Here is a 21,541-nt window from a genome sequence, read left to right as displayed (position 1 = left end):
ATGGTTCATTGGCAAAAAGACACCGAGGAACTTGATAAAAAAATATCCTAATTTTTTTTTTCAAAGTAGATTGATTTCCTAATAACTTACAACCTACCTAATTGAAAATTTCAAATTAATCATTTTAAAAAATTTATTAACATTATGCTATTTTATGCCTATAGTGTTATTAAAAAGCCTTAATCATAACCGTTAAAAAATTTGTCAAGCCTTGAGGTAAGAGTATATTTTTTTTAACACCGAGATATCCTAAGTTAACAAAGACTAAGATTATTGTTTTCACTTAGAAATTTGATTTAACCATAATAGAATCGTCTCAAAACGTGCTATAAATGTGGCTATTTATCACCATTACTTGCTGATAGCGGACCTCACTTTCTGCTGAATCTCCTTCTGAGATATAATTATATGGTTATTATATTTTAGAAAAGAAATATTAAAATAGCTATGATAAATATAAAGTAAATTGTGGAAATAATTCCTCATAGGTAAGGACAAAATTATCCCTCATTTTAAATTTATTTAAAAAAATATCATTTGGATATATATATTCGTGCTGCGTTCGCCCATACAAATTTAAATCCGGTTTGGTGGGATTAAAGGAGAGGAGATAAGATATCAACCAAATAAACCACATTATTATACTCCTGAGGAGAAGCGGACGGGCACCAAATTTGATGGGTAAAATATGCGTAGGAGTAAAATAATATTAAGTATTTGTATTTATGATTATTTAAAAAATTCATATAAAATAAAATTTTGCTTGATTCACTAAAAATTTATATTGGCACCCGATAATTTTTTGGAAAAGCTCGAATGGCTTGGAATTTAGGATTATTCATGTTCACTCCATAATCCATCTTGTTACGAAAATTTTTACGGTCCGCGCCCGCTTCTAATTTGGATAAAAATCAATACATATTATATTTAAAAAAATTATATTGTTGAAGTTGATATATGAAAAGATAAATTATCAAATTAATAGATTTGGTAGCAAGGCTAAATAAAATATTCCCTAAGCTTTGAGATTTCGCTAATAAATTTCAAAACCGTTGTGCCATCTATGACTAAAATCTTTAGGCTTGCATTATATTTTTCTGGAATATCGAGATAGCCATTTTTAAAATAGACTCAAATCGAGCCGTTCAACATTATTATACACTATCATATACAAAAAAAAAATGCATACTCATATAATAAAAAGTTAAATATTAAACTATAAAGGCAATTTTGTAATAAGTTAAAGTCATCACTTAGTTAATATGTTAGTGTGAATATGAAATATACAAAATTAAATAAGTGGAATTATAATGTTAAATTCAATAAATGGAAATGATAGATGGCTACATTTACTCAAAAAGAATATCAAAATTAGAGAAAAACATCTGTTCATTAATAATTAATCAATTTTTTGATTTTTATATTTATTTATCAGAAATTTTATCAATTTCGAAAAACTATATTGACGTATAATTATTTTAAGATATTTGATAATGATTGACGAGGAAACCCTATTCATAATATTCGAATAAATGTTAAAAATAAAAAATAATTTGAAAATTTTATTTATTAATTATAGTAACATATCAGTATCTAATCTAGTTAAGAATGAATCAAATTATACCCAATTAAGCGAAAATGATTATATAAATAATGCCTACATAAATCAGAACCCCAGAAATTTGGAACAATTAAGATATGAAAGGAAACCAACAGGTTATGGATTAGAAAACTATTCAGTTGATTATTGGAATAGGTAATATTATATAAATATAACTTATGTATTTTAATAAAGACTGCAATATCTTATAATGTTTTATATATTAATCATTTAAATTTTTAAGGCTCTTTTTTGAAGCAACTAATAAACATACATCAGCATGGGTTGAACATAATAAGGGAAATATTATTGTTTCTGCTTCTACAAAAGAGTGGGGGATTGCCAAATTACTATATAGGTATGTAATATTCTTAATGAGAATATTTCATATTTTTTAAGAACTTATTATATTTTAAATTATTTGATTATATAAGTTAAGGTAAACTTCATAAATTTGTGGAAAACATTTTTTTTCCTTGCTTTTTGAATCTTTTTTCTTACATAATCAATATTTAAAAAAATTATTTGAGGGTATTTCAATAAAATATAATTAGATATAGTTTATTCTAAAAAGAATATATAAGTTTCATAAGAATCATCCCATGTCAAAAGAGCAAGAATAGGATTTACCAACCTCCTTAAATTTGTATTAAGATATGTATTATTTTTATTTAGCTTGTTAGGTTTAATGTCCTAGAATAATGGCTAAAGGTGCAAATCTGCCATTTTTATCTATTTAGGCAATAAAAACTAAATCAAATTGAATATGATATTTATAATAAAAGCAGTGATTTATAATTAGGAAGAAAAACAAAAGTGAATTTACATAATCATCTTATGCCATTTGAAAATTTAATATTTCAAAAGCACAATAACCTTCATTTTTTTATTGTCTATCATTTCCAAATGTTTCATATAATTTACATGATTCCCAGAGGACAACCTTGTCCTAACGTAATAAACAGTCATCCATTTTTTAAATATAGAGTATATATATTAACTCTACATCTTATCTCTAACCTTTTCTTAACCTTGTCCAAATGTGATCTTCTTACCAGAGTTGGGGAAGTTCTTGAGAAAAAGATTCTTTATAAAAAAATGAATCTTAGATACAGATACTTGTATCTTTTGCTATCTTAAATACAAAATACTTTAAAATTAAATAGTTTATAAAATATAGTTTTTATTATCTATTTGTGAAGAACTTAACATACATATATAATAAGAAAATATTTACAATTAATAAAATATTTAATGATGAGTTAATTATAATAATCTGGCATCTTAATATTAGTATTAGCTTATTCTTAGCATAGATAGGGAATGGAGACAATGGGAGTTGAAATTTTTTCAAATAATTTATCATTAGACCTTTGCCATTTTGGCGTACTTAACATTGTGCCAAAACTAAATAGGGTCATTCCATGTCATATCGACCAAAATATGAGATTTTCGGATGACTTTTTTTAAAATGAACGAAACTTGGCATGATAGTTATCTATTTTATATATTTTAGTAAATTCAAAATTTTAGATGCTAGGTCAACCAGATCCAAAGATTTACGCCTTCAAAGTCAAAAATTGTGCAATGTGTGATTTCATTAAATCTTGTTTTTATAAAATATACTTAAGATAGAGTTACAAATTATATATCATTTTATAGCCCTTAAAATTTTACATTGGAAAATATTGAAAAAAAATTAACATTATTAGGAAAAATTTTTTTTGGGTGTATTATTTAAAAATGTTTATTACCTTTATATTAAACTATTTAATAAAAAATCTCGATAGCCAATTTTGTTTTAATTTTATTTGAATCTTAAGTTATTCAAAAATCATTAATATAATATTTTTAATAAAAATATTAATTGTATTTAGATTAAAATTTAAAAATCAATTGAGTATAACCAATATGATGTCCTGGGGCAATTTGTAAGCAGGCAGCCCATACATATATGATGATTATTAAGACATTATATTTTTAAATAAACATATTTTAAAATTTTATATTCAAACTATTCTAAAAACATATCTCTTATTAGTAGAATATTTTTTACAATCAAAAAATAAATTAAAATTTTCTTAATTTAAATAAATTGGGCCGGGAAGAATAGATTTCAATCCTATTCCAGCTGAAGTCATAAAAGAAATAGATAAAGCATCATGTAGGATTAAATAAAATATGTAAACATAAAAATGGGCACTTATTTTTACACAAATTTAAATTTAAAATTATTTTTAATTTTGAATGCATTGAAAAAATAATATCTTATAAATAAAAAAATTTTAAGAATTTCCAGATAATATTGGATCAAAAATCTTTCTTCTTTTAGAAATTTGAAGATTTTTTTCAAACTCTGATTTATATGTGTAATTAATAATTAATATAATATATCATAAGCAATATTTTATATATTAAAAATGAATGATCTCATTTATATTAATATTGAGTTATTTTAGAATCATAAAATCACATTGAGTTATTTATTTAGAATCAACCAATCACATTCATTTATCAACTTTAAATAAAATAAATAAATGATTTAAGTATTATCTATTTCTGGAGCCTTTAAAAATAAATAGAGGAATGTATAAAACTACCTATATATGCTTTAGTGGAGAATTCAACCTATTTCCCTAGCAACAAGGGAAACCATCTTTTTTCGATAATTACCATTATATTTATTTTATAAAATAGATAAAAAGTTTAATAATTTTATGATCTAATAAAAATTATTAGATATCGAATTTTGTGTTATTTTAATTAAAATTGACCTGATATTGTTAAGAATTTAATATATAGGAAAAAATATAGTGTTGTTAAAGAGCCCGATTTGGGTCGATTTTTCAAAACGGGCCGACTAAGATTTTAGCTAAATTAATATTATGAAAGCATCGAGATTTGGCAATATGTCCCAACATTTCTGCCAGCTATGTGCAAAATCTTTAGGCTTACATAATGTTATTTTTGTTATAATCTTTATCGGGCCGTTTTTTAAAATACATCCAAATCGGGCCTTTTAACAACACTAAAAAAATAGAAAGAAATATGATTAAATAAACCGAATATTAAAGCCTGTAAACGGGAGTCTGGGACTCCATGCATAGATGTGGACCCCTCTAAGGAAAATTCCTAACTATGCCACTAAATCTACATGGCCAGGAGGTAAAAAATTTAAGATTGTATACAATTGCGCAAAGTAATATTTTTTCGGACTGGGCAATTTGTGCAAAATAATACTCGGACATTTAAAATCTTGACTCATCATATTTTTGTCGATGTTGCGTTTCATTTAAGAAAAAATCAATCATTACAATAGAAAAAAATTGGAGGTCATTATTTTAATTGATATTAAAAAAATCATTTTTGTTTTTTCTTCTAAACAAATCACTGATTTGTTTTAGCTATAAATATCAAATTGATTTGGATTTTAATTAATAATTTAATATCTGAAAGAGGTAAGAATCATGTTGAAATTGGTGGGATGAGAGATGTACAATTTGACATAAGACCCATAAATTAAATCAAGTTAATATAATTAAACAAAATTCATTTATATTTCAGCTACACAGATGTTTGTGCTACTATAAACATAGCAAGAATGTTAGCAGATAGATGTTTAAAAGCTGGAATCAATTTTGTAGACTCAAAAGTGTTCGCTTCTGATTTTCAATCTGAAAAGGTTTTAATTTATATATTTGTCTTTAATAGTTAATATAAAAATTAAGGTATAATTAAATAGATAATTAGGTTGAGTTATTTTTTAACCATATATTATAACATGTTAAATTTTATTTTTAGTTAAAAATTTTCTGCCAAACATTAGAAGATGAAGGATTGTGTTTAAAGGAGCCAGAGCATATTGTTCCTGAAAAATGTGGACTGAGAAAGCCAAAAAAGACCAATAAAATATAATATTTTTTACATATAAATTTAACATTATTTACTATCCCTCCTTATCCATGAAAACTGTTAATTTGTAATTTTTTACTAACCATCAACTGATTTATTATACTAAATAAAACCACAAGTTTTGTCTATCAAAAAGTTTGATTTTATATTATACAATAATGTGAAAAAAAGTTTATGTAATGTAGAAAAGATTATATTTGATTTGTTAATATATAGGTCTAGTTTTCAAAAGTCGACTTGTTGCCGGAAATGTCTTTGGCTGTTAGCTCTAAGCATTATACTCAAGGCCTTTTTATGGTAATTTTTGTAAGGAATCAAAAAATTTCTTTTGTCCCTTCTGATATCCCATTCTGTATTTATTAAATAACATGGAAATTGGTTTTAAAAAAAGTAACACCCTGTAAAATATAAATTAAATTATTAATGACCTCTGCAATATTAATAGTCAGGACGTAAAGAGAACACCAAATCAAGTTACAATGCTGTTTAAAAAATTAACATTAACTCGAGAAGTTAGGTGGGGGTCAATATCCAACCCCCATATCGCATTTAAAAAAATTTATATTCAACCATATATTAATTATGTATAAATATTTTGAGAATTTTATTTTATACAAAGATAGCAAAAAACTGAATTTTTTATTTCAGTTTCAAATAATTATTTAATATAATAAGGGTACCCATCGCCGGGGTGGCCTAGTGGGTTATGATGTAGGCTTGAAAACAGAAGGTTCCAGGTTCGATCCTAGTAAGGAACATAAAAATTTTCCGATTTTTCTTCGATGATTGATGTGTAAAGACATATGGTAAGATGTCTTTCGGAGCTTAGAGATGACACCCCGGTCACCGACAGGCTTGGACAGCCAGGTGCTAAGGAGACTTATCCAATAAACAAAAATGAAGGACACAAATGAAAATATGAATATGAAAGCTAGGGCGTTCCCTCCAAGCGACGCACAGGGTGTAGATCTCCATCTTGCGAAAAGTAAAATAAAGGTCAAAGCAAAGAAGACAAGGTTAACAAGCTTGAATATTGGGACACTTAAAGGTGAGACGAGAGAATTGGCATCAATGTTAAACAAGAGAAAAGTTGATATAGCGTGCACACAAGAGACGAAATGGAAAGGTCAGAAGACTTTAATGATTGGATATGGGTATAAATTGTACTATAATGGAATTGTTAGCAATAGGAACGGTGTCGGCATCATCCTCAGTAAAGATCTAACCTCCTCAGTAGTAGAAGTCAACAGGATCTCTGATAGACTAATCAAGATAAAACTCTGCATTGGTCAATCAATGCTACACATCCTTTCAGTATATGCTCCTCAAACGGGTTGCAAGGAAGAAGAAAAAGATGACTTTAGAGCTATCCTTGGTGAAGCTGTAATGGAAATCCCTAAGGATGACCTAGTCATAATAGGTGGTGATTTAAATGCGCATGTGGGAAAAGCAAGAAACAGCTACAAAAGGCCTCATGGTGGTTTTGGATATGGAAAAATAAATGATGAAGGAGAGCATGTACTGAAATTTGTGCAAGCCTTCGACCTTGCCTTAACCAATACCTACTATAAGAAAAAGAACAGTCATTTAATAACATATGAAAAGGGTGCAAGGAAAACCCAGATAGATTACATTATCTCTCACAGAAGATTAAAAGAAAGTCATCCCCGGAGAAGCACATCACAAATAAATCCACTCAAAACAAGATAAAACTTGAACCATGCATTAAATGGGGTAGATTAAAATCAATGACATATGCTTTTGTAATCAATGCAAACATTGAAACAATAGATTCCTCACAAGTCAGTGAAAAAATGTGCAGAACTTTCATCCAAATTAATAGACACTGCCAAATCGACACTAGGCTTGACAAGGGGAGGCAGTGGCGTAGCTACGGGGGTGGTTTTCGGGTTTGGACCCCTCCCAGAGCAATTTTTTTTAGATTATACGTTCAAAAGACTTAAAAGTGATTTTATATCAATTATATTACTATTGAAATTATTCTGGATAGTATTATTATAAAGTCATTGAGAATAATCTACTAAATTATAATAACATATTATTGATGCATTTAAAAAATATATATATTATATATTATCGAAGATAAGGTTATGATTTGTAAGATAAAACCGGCCGAAGGCCGGGCAAAATGGCCGAAGGCCCGTCAAAGGGGGTCTGGGGGCGAAGCCCCCAGCTTTTATATGTATGGACCCCCTCTAAGGAAAATTCCTAGCTACGCCACTGAGGGGAGGCAACAAATCATACAAAGAACTATGGTGGTGGAATGAAGAGGTACAACTATACAGGAGAAAAAAGCCCTACATAAAATATGGTACAAATCCAAAAACCTAGATGACAAGACAAATTACAAAAAATCCAAGAGAATAGCTACAAAAGTAGTGGCTAGGGCCAAAGCTATGGCATACGATGACATGTACGAAGATCTACATACCAAAGAAGGGCAAAATAAAATATACAGATTAGCCAAACAGCAAGAAAAGAATTCTAGAGATATAAACGGAGCTCCGAAAGTAATCAGGAATAAAGATGGGAAATTGATAATAAAAGAAAAAGAAATAATGAATAGATGGAAAGAATATTTTCATTTCAGGAGCTTCTCAACTTTAATCCCCACATACTACATCTAATGAACACTCTCCATGTCAAAACCTTTTACAACCAATAACAGCAAGAAATAATCACATTCCTCATAAATATGAAAAACAACAAAGCTAGTCAGGAATAAAGATGGGAAATTGATAATAAAAGAAAAAGAAATAATGATTAGATGGAAAGAATATTTTCATTTCAGGAGCTTCTCAACTTTAATCCCCACATACTACATCTAATGAACACTCTCCATGTCAAAACCTTGTACAACCAATAACAGCAAGAAATAATCACATTCCTCATAAATATGAAAAATGACAAAGCTAGGGGTCCAGATAATATTCCAATAGAAAGCCTTAAAGCACTAGGAGATGATGGAATACATCTCCTCACAAATCTGTATAATAAAATACTGGGAAATGAAGAATTCCTCAAAAATGGAGGCAGAGCTATCTAGTTCCTTTCTTCAAAAATAATGGGGATCCACGTCAAAACTACAGGGGCATAAAACTAATGTCACACTGTCTTAAACTCTACGAAAAAATAATAGAAAAAAGGTTAAGAGACATAATCGAAATAGGAGACTCAGTGTGGCTTTATGCCTGGAAGATCAACAACTGATGCTATCCATTGAGTGAAAATACAGGGAAAAGAACAAAAAGCTACACATGGTCTTTCTCGATCTAGAAAAGGCCTTCGATAGAATCCCAAGAAAACTTATCTGATGGGCGCTACAGCATAAAAAAATTCCCGAAAAATATATAAGAATAATATAGGATATGTATATGGGCCATACAACAATGATCCGTAGCACAACTGGTACTTCAACAGGCTTCACAATAGCCGAAGGAGTTCATTAAGGGTCGGCTCTCAGCCCACTTCTCTTAATAACAGTAATAGATGTATTAGCACAGTCTATACCAGGAACAGTCCCGTGGAATATGATATTTGCAGATGATATTGTGATACTTGCCGAATCCAAGGATGAAAAATATCCTAGAAAAGCACGGACTAAAAGTATATAGAGAAAAGACGGCGTATATGGTGATAGGAATAGAGAAAGAGATAAATTAATCAAGGATGGTGTGGAGATCTTTATCTGGAGTGCTCTTTGACAAAAGAATCCCACACAAATTGAAGGGAAAAATTTACAGTTCCATAGTACAATTAACTATTTTATATAGTTCGGAAACATGGCCAACCAGTGGCGTAGCTACGTGGGTGGTTTTCAGGTTTGGACCCCTTCCAGAGAAATTTTTTTTTTAGATTATACGTTCAAAAGACTTAGTGACTTTATATCAAATAAATACCATTAATATTTATATTTTTCTAGTTTTGATGTCTGTGGAAGGATATTATATTACTATTGAATTTATTCTGGATAGTATTATTATAAAGTCTTTGAGAATAATCTACTAAATTATAATAACATATTATTGATGCATTTAAAAAATATATTTATTATATATTATCGAAGATATGGTTATGATTTTTAGGATAAACCCGACCGAAGGCCGGGTAAAAGGACCGAAGGAGGTTTTTATATGTATGGACCCCCTCTAAGGAAAATTCCTAGCTACGCCACTGTGGCCAACCAAAGAATGAGACGAGAGAAGTCTACAAACTATGGAGATGAGAATTCTGAGGATGATTGCTATGGTAACAAGAAAGGATAAGGTGAGAATTACAAGAATACTAGGCAGTTTAAAGGTAATGCCCATTAAGACTAAGATAATGGTAAACACACTTAGGTGGTATGGGCATACAATGAGAAACCCTATGAACTACACAGGAAATAAGGTAGAGGGTTAGGAAGTGATGGGTAAACGTAAAAGAGGAAGGCCAAAACATCAATGGGGCGATAAAGTTAGAGCCAATATGAAGAAGTATAAATTAGATAAAAGAGATAGTATGAATAACATAAAGTGGAGAGATATTGAATGAGCTTACCACCAGAAAAGGTAAAAAGCGAAAGAAAAAAATAAGGGTACCCACCCTAGCCAATGACGATACTGCCTTCCCTCTATCAAATCAAAATTAGCAAAGAGAATACAAAATGACCCCCCCCCCCCTATTCAAATGACGATATAGTATATTCATAACTAGCTACCCCACCCTCTCAATTTTAATAAATTTTATCATTACGTACTCGATAGTTTAGTTTGTTTAGCGTTGGCAGTGTTAATGTTTAAATTCCATTGATTCAGGTTAGAAGAACTAAATAATTTAGCAGTGTTAATTATGGATTTTTGTTTTCGCCTTATATCCAACGCCCTAGAGTTATTAACAATTCTTTGCTTATAGTAAACATTTAAGGATCTGTGACCAAGGAGTAGTCCTAAAATTTTAAAAATATTTATATATCCAGTAACTCCATTTGAAATATTTGTAATAATCTTTAGTGTTGAATAAATATTTATACCATTTGGTAAAGCTAATTGAAAGATATCTTCCTGAGTTATGTAGCTTTCATCTTTTGAATCGGATATATTTTTCAAGATATTATAGGATATACCAAACACATTATCTATCAATCTCTTGAGCTTATCACCATCTTGAACTATGTTTTTAGTGCTTAAAATTTATTTTAAGTCATAATTTAATAATTAAATTTAAAGGTCTCCTAACATTATAAAATTTGTTTTTCGATATATTTTTCAAGAAATACATGGTAAAGGGAAATTCCATGACAAATCGACCAACATAACGTGATTTTCTGACTACCATCTTTAAAATGGATGAAACTTAGAATAAAGGTTAAATAGATGTATATTATACCATAAAAATTTTAATACCATATCTCAGATATATCCCGATTTATGAGCCTTCGAAGTTTGACGAGAGCCTTTTACTCTTTTAACGAATCTTAAAATACTCAAAATATTTTTGGTCTAAAGTAACAAATTTTATACTATTTTATAGCCCATAAAATTCTCCTTAAGAAAATGCAAAATTTATCTTAAAAATACCTTCAGTGTCGTTGTATTTCGTAAAATAAAAATAATATTATTTTGAAAAGAGCCTAATTCACTAAATATGTGTTTATTACAATTAAATATTTAAGTAAAAATAGTAAAAATATTAATGGAGAAAACAAAAATTTAAATTTTATTTAGTTTATAATTTTAGAAATAAAAAAATGAATTATAAGGGGTGTTTGAAATGAACTCGTCAAATATGTTATTACCAATGTATTTAAATATTAATGGAGAAAATAGGAATTGAAATTTTATTTTTATAATTTTAGGAATAAATAAATCAATTATAGAGGACGTTATTTTTAAAGATAATTATAATGAACATTCATATTTTTATAAAATTATTATTTGCACTAGAAATTTATTAAAAAACGCTTTTTCTATCCCCAATAAAAAGAAAATATATTATAATTATTTTTATCGATAGTGTCTCTTTAATTGATTTTCTTATTCCTAAATTATTAAAAAACTAAATAAAATTAAAATTCTTATTTTCTCAAATAATATTTTTACTTAAATATTTAAGTATATTTGTAATATACACATTTCATGAGTTCAAAATAATTTTTTTTGTTTTACCGGAAATACGACAGTGAAGATATTTTTCAAATAATTTTGGCATTTTAAGGAGAATTTTAAGGGCTACAAAATGATATATAATTTGTTACTTTAGACCAAAAATATTTTAGTATTTTGACATTCGTTAAAAGAGGAAAATGTTATCATCGAATTTTGAAGGCCACTCGGGATATATTTGAGCTAGGGCATTAAAATTTGAATTTGTAAAAAATATACAATCTATCTAACCTTTATACCAAGTTTCGTTTACCAAAAGAAACACTTCATTTAAAAAGCATAATATAAAAACGGCCATTCCATAAGAGCGAAATTAGGACTGCAGGTTCCCAAAAAATTGCGCTGTGCCGAAAATGAATTTAGATCTGAACCGATATTTAGCGCTTTAAAAAATATCGGATGAGATAACCGATTAAATACAATCATTTTATATTTTTGTTATATTATGATTGTTTTTACAATTAATATCGTTTATTTTATACATAATTTCTAGTGATGTTAAAAGTTACTTTTGAAACATAACTAGTTACAGTTACTAGTTATATTGGCAAAAACATAACTAGTTACAGTTACTAGTTACATTTTTACAAAAGTAACTAGTTATTAGTTACAGTTATTTTCAAAAGTAACTAGTTACTTACTTTATACATCCTTCAGATGCGCATTATTTATTTATTAAATGCATTTATTTAATATAAAAAAAATAAGGATAAACAAAGTATAATCAGTTATTTAAAATAATATACAATTTATTTATATAAAAAAATATCGCAAAATTGAATATTTACATCGAATATAAAAATATATATTTGCATTGAAAAAAAAAACATTTATTTTTCATAAAAATTAGAATCTAATAAATGTTTATTTGCTTTTAACAACAAATTAATTTCAAAGTTATTATCTAGGAGACGTGCTCGTTTATCTCCAAAGATGAGCTTACCTAGACTGAATAAGCGCTCTACGGGAGCACTTGATGTTAGAACAACATTATATTTAATAAAGAGTAATTTTAACTTTGGAAAATCGTTATATAAAGATAAAGTGTTGTTATTAGATTTGATAAAGTTTTCTATAAGTTCATTATCCAGAATATTTTGGCGCTTTAGGTCAAAAAATTCAACTACATCAAGTGATGTTGGTTTTGAGCATGATTCATTCGTCTGGGATTCACTTTTAGGATTTAGGTATTTATTAAATTTAAAATTTCCTCCTTTTTTGCTTTATTACTTTCTTGCTTAATCCAAGGCCAGTCAGTTTTAAATAAAGGATGAAGAATTGCAGCAATGATGTTGTCATTATCATAAAGATTATTAAACCTATAACATGATATTATTAATTTATAAATAATTATTTGATTTTAGTTACCTTTTTTCAATACTAGCTAATATAGTATCCTTTAGAGATTGACAATATTTTAATCCCTGCACATCTGCCATACATATATTTGTATTATTGTTGGAAATAATCAGACATTTTCACAAAATTTTAAATTAATAAATTTAATTTAAAATTAATTTATCACAACATATTAAAAATAAAATTAATTATTTGAATATATCTTTAAAAGTAACTAGTTACTTTTGGCAGTTACATTTCAAAATTTTTAACTAGTTACAGTTACTAGTTACAATTTTAAAAATATAACTGGTTACAGTTATTTTTTAGCCAAAATGTAACTAGTTACAGGTAACTAGCTACTTGTAACTAGTTACCTTAACATCACTAATAATTTCATAATAATAATTGTATTAAGTCAACAAAGTTGTCAAATTAAATATCAAATTACAAAAATATACATTGTTTCACGTATAAATTTCTAGGTATTTATATATTAATTTGGATTTATAATTTAATATTTATTTTTATAATTTAGCATCATTTATTACTTGCCGTAATTATTCAAATTTTATATAATAATGAATTATCTTTATTTTCATTATGTACTTCGTAAAATTTTCGTTTTAACATATTTAATTAAGTTATTAAAAAACATTTCGTCTCAGACATTATCAGAATAAAATAGTACCCAAGATAATTTGCATCGAATTTAATTATTTACATAAAATAAAAACATAAATTTTCAAGTTGAAATCACCCTCAATTTGCATCATCGATGCAACGCCTCTCTTAGACACCTCCTTTTAGGGGATTGTATTCGTCCCTTTTTGTATAATCAATCGAGGTACTTCATCTTGAACAGTCATTAGTATTTAGTAATTTGTGTTAATTACTCGGGACAGAACCAAGTGATCTCCCCAAAGACTCAGCATCGTCGTGGTTGACCATAGGGTACCACTCAGGCAATTCCGTCATTTTTTGTAGGTTCCATTGTACTATTACTTACATCATTTATCATTTCCCCGTATAAACTTGTGACTTCTTCCCTGGCTAAATTTAACCAATTTTTAGATACTATTGATCCGTCTATCGCTCTTATTTCTATTCCTACTAAGTAGTCGCCCACTCGCATATATAATGCTCTTTATAAATATATTTAATATTTGTATATAATGCTATCCATTCCCTACGTTTATTCCGCCTTGACTTATATGCATAGCTTTCGTTTTTCAATAAAAACCATTTCATTTTTCATCTTTTTATTCCCTTTAACCTTTAACACTTATTACTCTATTAATCTTAAAGCTGAAAGAACAAATAAATGTTGAGAAATTTCCAATAGGAAGTTAGGTGTGGTTTTGTTGTTTGATGGTCCAATTAAATGGGGGAAAAGTGTAGTAAGGAAAAAGTAGGTAGAAATTGGAGTAAAAGGTATATGATTGTAAAACAGATAAGGCAAAGAATTGAAATTAATTCAACTAAATAAATTAATAGAGTAATAAGTGCTAAAAGTTAAAGGGAATGAAAAAATGAAATGTGTTTTTATTGAAAAATGAATTGGGTATTATTGGTTGAAAAAAAACGATGCATATAAGTCAGAGAGGGGTAAATGTAGAGGAGGGATATCATTATATATTAATTATTTTTTAGATGGCATCATATATGGGCAACTACATAGTACAAATAGAAATTAGAGCGATGGGTGGATCGATAGAAACTGGTTAAATTTAGCCAGAGAAGAAGCCACAAGATTATACGGAGAAATGATAACCAACCACGACAATGCTGGACCTGTGGAGGAGATCACCTAATGCGGTTCTGTCCCGAGAAATTGATGGCCACATTAATGACCAGTACCTCGATTGATTATACAACCAGGGACGAATACAGTCCTAAGAGGAGGTGTCTAAGAAAAGGGGTCTTGCATGCGATGCAAATTGAGCGTGATTCCAATTAATGAAAATTTATGTTTTTATTTTAAGTAAATAATTAAATTCGATGCAAATTATTTTGGGTAGTATTTTATTCAAATAATTTCTGAGATGAAATGTTTTTTATAACTTAGTTAAATATGTTAAAACGAACAGTTTAGTTAGAATATGATGAAAATAAATAACATTTTATTATTATATAAAATTTAAATAATTGCGGTAAGATGTTAAATTATAGAAATAATTATTTAAATTAGATATCTAAATTAATGTATAAATACCGAGAAATTTATACGCGAAATAATGTTTATTTTTGTAATTTTTTGTGTTAATTATATTTTATTTGTAATAAATTTTGTAATTTAATATTTAATTTGAACTTCTATTTAATTCGACAATTGACTAAATACACTAATACAAAATTTGAGGGTGTTTCAATGTCATTATCCAAGGGTTAACAGATACCCTGTAATCTATGCATAATAAACTAATATCAGTTTTTTTTATGGGGACCAACGGTGTGGCTCATTGCTATGAATTATAGGTCTTATTATACCTTCTTTTAACAATTTGTCTAGTTGCTTGTCTATCTCTTTATCCAAGAAAAGAGTAATCTTCTTATGCCACAAAATTTAGGCTGGTAATTTTCCTTTCTTAGACAAGGAACTAATGGCTGAAAGAAGGTATAACAAGACCTATAATTCATAGCGTATGGGCTACACTGTTGGTTCCCATAAAAAACCTGATAATAGTTTAAGATTATGCATAGATTATGGGGTATCTGTAAACCCTTGGTTATTGGCTTAGAAATCAACCTCAATTTGCATCATAGCATGCAACAATAATAAATTTGTAAAAGGAACCAAAATTGAATTTATTTTTAAAGTTTAAAAATCGAATTATTTTAATAGATAGAGTAAATAAAAATTCAATTTTTTTTGTTATATGCAACAAAAAAAAGAATAATTTTAAAATATCTAAGGAGTCACAATAAGCCTATAAACGGCTTAGTTTAGCCTATTTATAAAAACGGATATCTCACATTGAATCTAGATATAAATAAAATTAATTTAAATATCAATCGATTTTTAATAATATCGGATAGGTGAAAAATTTATGGATCGATATAGTCCTACCAAAAAAACACGCATAATTATATTTTAAAATAATAATTTATATTTTTTGTCTTAAAAAAAAAAATCCTTGAGTTCTGATGTAATGGCTCTGATTTTACTGTGTCTATTTTTTTTAAAAACCTAAATTTCGCTTTGTATCCAATTGAAAAGATAACGATAAAAACATAATTAATTCATTTAGAATTCTAACTTGAAAATATAAACCAAATTCGATTTAACATTTTTTAAAAATGAAACATGTGAAGTCCTAAGGATTTACTGGAGTTAAACCATCTGGCCTTAGAAATTAGCAGACTCCATGATCTTAGGTAATCAGGTCCTTGTAAGACTGGTGAATTGTTAAATTACTATATGCCTTGAATATTTTCAATTATAGTGTTGTGAAGATTTAATTTTAAACATTTCCATATTTTTCAATTTTTTTGAAAACATTGACTTGCAAAAAATTGTTAAAATAACATATTAATATATTCTTATTGATTTTTACAAGTTAAATAATTTTAGTTACAAACTAATTTAAAAATATAGAAATGTTTAAATTAAATCTGCACAACATTGTAGTGGATATAAATCAAAACCTCCAATTTCTAATGCAATTGTAGGATTATCTTTCTTTCCTATACTTAATTGATTTGAAATCTTGCAATAACATAATTGATTCGAAATTTAAAAGTTATAGGATTCTCAAAGAATATTATTTAGGACTGTGCCAAACCACAAATTTTTCACTGATCCGATATTTATTTACCATCTATCTTTATCATTATCATAAAAATATCAATATAAACAATAACTTTCATTTTGATAAAGAGTATTTTGTCTTTTTTATTCTCCAAATTTTAATATTCTCATTTAAAATATTTGCAATGTGTATGGGTGAATGTAGTATTGTTAAACAGCTCCCTTTGGCCAATTTTTAAAAAGGACTAAATCAAGATTTTAGTCGAAATATTATTCTGATATTTTTGGAAAACTCTAAATATTGATGCCAAGATCCTATATTTAATATCAGCACAGTATATTATTATAAGTAAAAAATTACTGGTTTCATATAAGAATTTAGTTTTATTTAAGATTTTTAAAATTTCCAGCAATGTATTCTTCTGCCAAGTAAGAGTCCTGAACAGGGTTTGTATTTATAAGCTCTACAAAAAATAGTTTCCAAAGTTTGATCTTTTTATATCAAGATCCACCTGATTAGAAAATCAAAATTTTCTAATGGTCTGGTCTGCTCAGTTTATCCAATTTTTTTTTAAGTTGTGAAAAGATTTTATTGAAAATAACACAAATAAAAAAGAATGAAAAGAACTAAAATAAGCTAAAGATGCTTCTAATATAAAATTTTTTTATAAGGTTGTATCCAAAACTTTAAGGAATACTTAATGTTATGAAAATTTTTCAAATAGTTTTGGCCACATTTTTTATCTTGCATTAAATAAAGCTTATCACATGCTTTTCAATAAAGTTTGAATTAATTTTTTTAGGTTTAGACAATAAAAAAATAACAGAAAGATATAATACTGCTAGATAAAACATTTAATGATGAAAGTTGTAAATAAGGATTAATGTAATTTAAAAAATTTGGGGAAACTATATGGGAAAACTCCATTATATTCATAATCCTTTGTTATTCAATTTAAATATAGTGTATGAAAGCCTTTTCCTCAAAATATTAAATTATACTCGATGCTCTGTTATATGGTCATGAACATTTTGTTATTTTTAATTTTATACATTAAAGGAGCATTAAAATTGCAGATTAACAAAAGTACAGTTCAGATGAGGTGATACATATACACATTGTGAGTTTAATGTTTTGGAGATAATCAAGAATAGTTATATAAGATAAATAGGGATGTGAACCCTTTATAAGATATTAATAAACTTTTTTTTAGTGTAGAATTGTAAATATTCAATTGATATTGCATCTTCTGGATCAAACTTAACTTTAGAATGACCTTTATCATTAATGTGCCTTTGACAATTTAAGGTGCTTGCAAACTTTTTGTGGCACCAAATACAGGTGTTACAAACTTTTATTTTATAATCTAAATATTATAAATATATTTATATATGAATCAGTAATTACCCAAATATTGTAAATACCCTTTCATGTCAACAACTTTATCAAAATAGGGAATAAAAAATGAGTGATTTTCATTCATATGCATTAAATCTTCATCAATATTTGATATAATGGATGAATTTTTTTCACAGAATAAACATGTCAAATTCTTGTTTACAATAGGTGCACTTTTATTGTCATCATTAGTAGCATCAGAATTTGATGAGAGGGTTTCCCAGGAAGATTCATTATTTGAATCCAGATTCGCTATATTTTAAATTAAAATTACACAAATTTCGATTATACCTTCAATTTGTAAGCTATCAATTGTATTTTTATTTATGTCAACTATTTCCTTGTTACACTCTATATCCTTTTTAGTCAAGGAATTTGAGGCATTCATGTGTTTTTTAGATTTCATATGTGCATCATAGGAATTTTCAGAATAAAATAATTTATTGCAGAGTTTACAATAGAACTGATGTGGATTTATATCTTCCTATATATTATATTGTATAAAGAAGTACTTATAATATATACCTGTTTTATAAGTTTGTTACAAAATGTTTCCAAATCAACTGGTGGCAGATCTATCATTTTTCTTTTAAGATTATATCGGTGCCATTCTAATTTATAATGGAGTCTTTGGTCATCAGCCTCTTTAAAAATTATCCGGCAAGTAAGACATGACAAATTATTATATGACATAATTATAAAAATCTCCACAATAATAATGTGGTATCGTCCCTCTAGTTCGTATTTTATTTTAAAATAGGTGTTTTGTCGTATTGCTAAATCCAAATAAAGTTAGTTAATTTAATAAATTCCCAAAGATAGTTAATTTAATAGATTCACAAAGATATTGTTAGTTAATTTAATGGATTCCCAAAGATATTGTTAGTTAATTTAATTGATTCCCAAAGATATTGCTAGTTATTTTAAGAGATTCCCAAAGATATTGTTAGTTAATTGAAGTAACTATGAAGATTCAAGAAGTTAGAGAGAAATCACAACAAATATCAAAGCTTATAAATTTAGAAGTTAAAGTATATATTATTTAATTTACATATAAATAATTTTAAAGAAAACTAAACAAAATAAAGATTGTATATTTTATGGAGGATATGATTATGTGTTTCATAAATCTGGAAAGAGAGCAATCTATTACACCCGCAGAAGAAAATGTGGAGGAAGAGCTACACTTATTGTTACTGAATTTAGCATCACCATAAAACATTTAGAAACTTGCAAACCCATCCAAAGTGTATAAATTTGATTAATATTTAATCTTAAATTATATCCTTAATTACTGAATTAATGCTTGTGTATTTATATTATAGTATCAAATTGAAAGGATTTGCTTAATTTATTGTAAAGTGATTTAATATAATATTATCAGCTATATATATATGTTTTTTTATTTTTATAAATTGTATCTTTAAGCGAATATAAGAAAACAATTTATTTAAATACATTACAGTTCTCCCCACGATAAATTGAATTCATCATAATAACGTAATGGGGGTTTCGAAACTCTTTTTTCTAGAGTTGTATTTCCATTATGTTCTGCAATGTCCAAATCCTCAGTCATTGTCATGGGTGTTTCTTTAGCTTGTACATGAGCTTCCCTCAGTTGGTCGGCATGCTGTTTTTTACAATACCCTCAGACTCAACATCATACAATATCGCACTTTTCCGTTGAACCACTGTTCCTTCATGCCATCCCGCAGTCCTTTCGTTTTTTACCCAAACTTTTTGTTTCTCTTTAAATTCACGGGGCTCAACGTTCCTATCATTATAATTTTTTTGTTTCCATAGCGCGTTTTCAGTCCTTTCTCTCGTAGATAATTTCCACTGATCTAAGGTCGTCCTGAGCGACCTTCCAAACATTATTTCGGCAGGGGATTTACCGGTAGTTGCTTTTGGAGTATTTCGGTGTGTAATTAAAACATTCGCTAAATTTAACTGGTCCGGAGTCCCACTTCTCCTTCCAGCATAGAAACGCGTCTTTATCGTACGTATATAGCGCTCAGCCAAATCATTCGACTTGGGGCTATAAGGGGCCGATCTAAAATGTTTTATATTATTTTTAAAAAGAAACGTTTTGAATTTAGATCCAGTAAACTGAGTACCGCTATCTGAGACAATGTAACGAGATAAACCAAATCTAGCAAAATAATTACGCAGAGTATTTATTACACTCGTCGAATTAATATGTGTTAAAATTGCAACTTTAACCCATTTGGTGAAAGCGTCTACGCAAATTAACCAGTACTTTCCAGACACGGGACCTGTCAAATCAATGTGTATTCTTTCCCAAGGTCGGGTAGGAATATTCCAATTATATAATGGTACATCTCTGGCTCCCGGTCTTCCTTTCTGACAACTTTTGCAGTTTTTTACTAATTCTTCTACATCTCGGTCAAGATTTGTCTAGAAGACATAGTATAGGCATAAGGATTTCATCCCCACTATCCCCGGATGTTTTCGATGGATAACATTCAAAATCTCTCTTTTTAGGTTATCAGGAATGATGATTCTATCATTATAAAATAAAAGCCCTTCTTCGAAAGAAATATTATCTTTAATTAAGATAATTTTTTTTAAACTTTCCGAATAATTATTCATATTATCCATATGCCAATGATTTTTTATTAATTTTACAATCTCTTTTAGATTTATATGATTGATCGTTTCACTAATAACTTTACTTCGAGTGAACGATAAATCTTCAATTAAATTGATCCTTACTTCTCTAATTTCATTTTCAATTTTTTTTTTAACTTCATTCATTTTTTCTCTCTCTACCCCCAAACGGGACAGAGCGTCGGCGCATTTGTTTTGATTACCCGGCCTATGAATTATCTCATAGTCGTAATTTAAAAGCTTCGTGGCCCACCGTATTAAACGGTTATTTGTTATCTTATTAAGGTCTCTTTTATCACCTAAGATATATTTTAAAAGTTTATGATCAGTAACCAAAATAAAATGTCTTCCATAAATGTACTGATGAAACTTCTCGATAGCTAACATGATCGTCAGAGCCTCCCGATCAATAGTGACGTAATTCTTTTCAGTTGCTGAAAGTGTCCTCGATGCGTAAGCAATCGGTTTCTCCTGGCCAGTAAGAAATCGGTGTGTAATAACAGCTCCTAGACCATCTTCGGAAGCGTCACAAAAAATCACGAGAGGAATATCGGCTGAATAAGGAATTATTGTATCTTCTTTTGATAATATTTTTTTAACTACATTAAATATTTCATCTTCATTAGCTGACCAAAACCAACTCACATTTTTACTCGTTAGTCGGTGTAAAGGCGCACAAATAGAATGTAAATTTTAAATAAACGATTCATGATAATTTACCATTCCCAAAAACGAACGTAATTCTT

The 21,541-nt window shown here is 27.9% G+C and overlaps 2 protein-coding genes across 2 annotated transcripts; one reads left to right on the top strand and one right to left on the bottom strand.

Moving 5' to 3' along the window:
• The first annotated feature begins 1,532 nt into the window (after positions 1–1,532).
• Positions 1,533–5,654, top strand: LOC135928646 (large ribosomal subunit protein uL18m-like). Its single transcript, XM_065465105.1, has 4 exons — positions 1,533–1,756; positions 1,845–1,958; positions 5,165–5,282; positions 5,402–5,654. Exons 1-4 carry the CDS (start codon positions 1,533–1,535, stop codon positions 5,513–5,515), a joined length of 570 nt encoding a protein of 189 aa, XP_065321177.1. The 3' UTR covers positions 5,516–5,654.
• On the bottom strand, positions 5,595–18,902 carry LOC135931533 (cytoplasmic 60S subunit biogenesis factor ZNF622-like). The gene is made up of 7 exons (XM_065468723.1): positions 18,690–18,902; positions 18,456–18,648; positions 18,174–18,416; positions 17,970–18,132; positions 10,545–10,696; positions 10,272–10,460; positions 5,595–5,862 (listed from the first exon to the last, which is right to left on the bottom strand). The coding sequence occupies exons 1-7, from the start codon at positions 18,855–18,857 to the stop codon at positions 5,738–5,740; spliced, it is 1,233 nt and encodes a 410-aa protein (XP_065324795.1). The 5' UTR covers positions 18,858–18,902; the 3' UTR covers positions 5,595–5,737.
• Between the last annotated feature and the right edge of the window lie 2,639 nt (positions 18,903–21,541).

The sequence above is a fragment of the Gordionus sp. m RMFG-2023 genome, chromosome 1 (assembly GCF_954871325.1).
Source record: "Gordionus sp. m RMFG-2023 chromosome 1, tfGorSpeb1-WG-v2, whole genome shotgun sequence".
In the NCBI taxonomy this organism is placed as follows: Eukaryota; Metazoa; Nematomorpha; class Gordioida; order Chordodea; family Parachordodidae; genus Gordionus; species Gordionus sp. m RMFG-2023.
The sequence above is the reverse complement of the archived record's forward strand: the minus strand, read 5'-3'. Positions and strand labels throughout refer to the sequence as shown.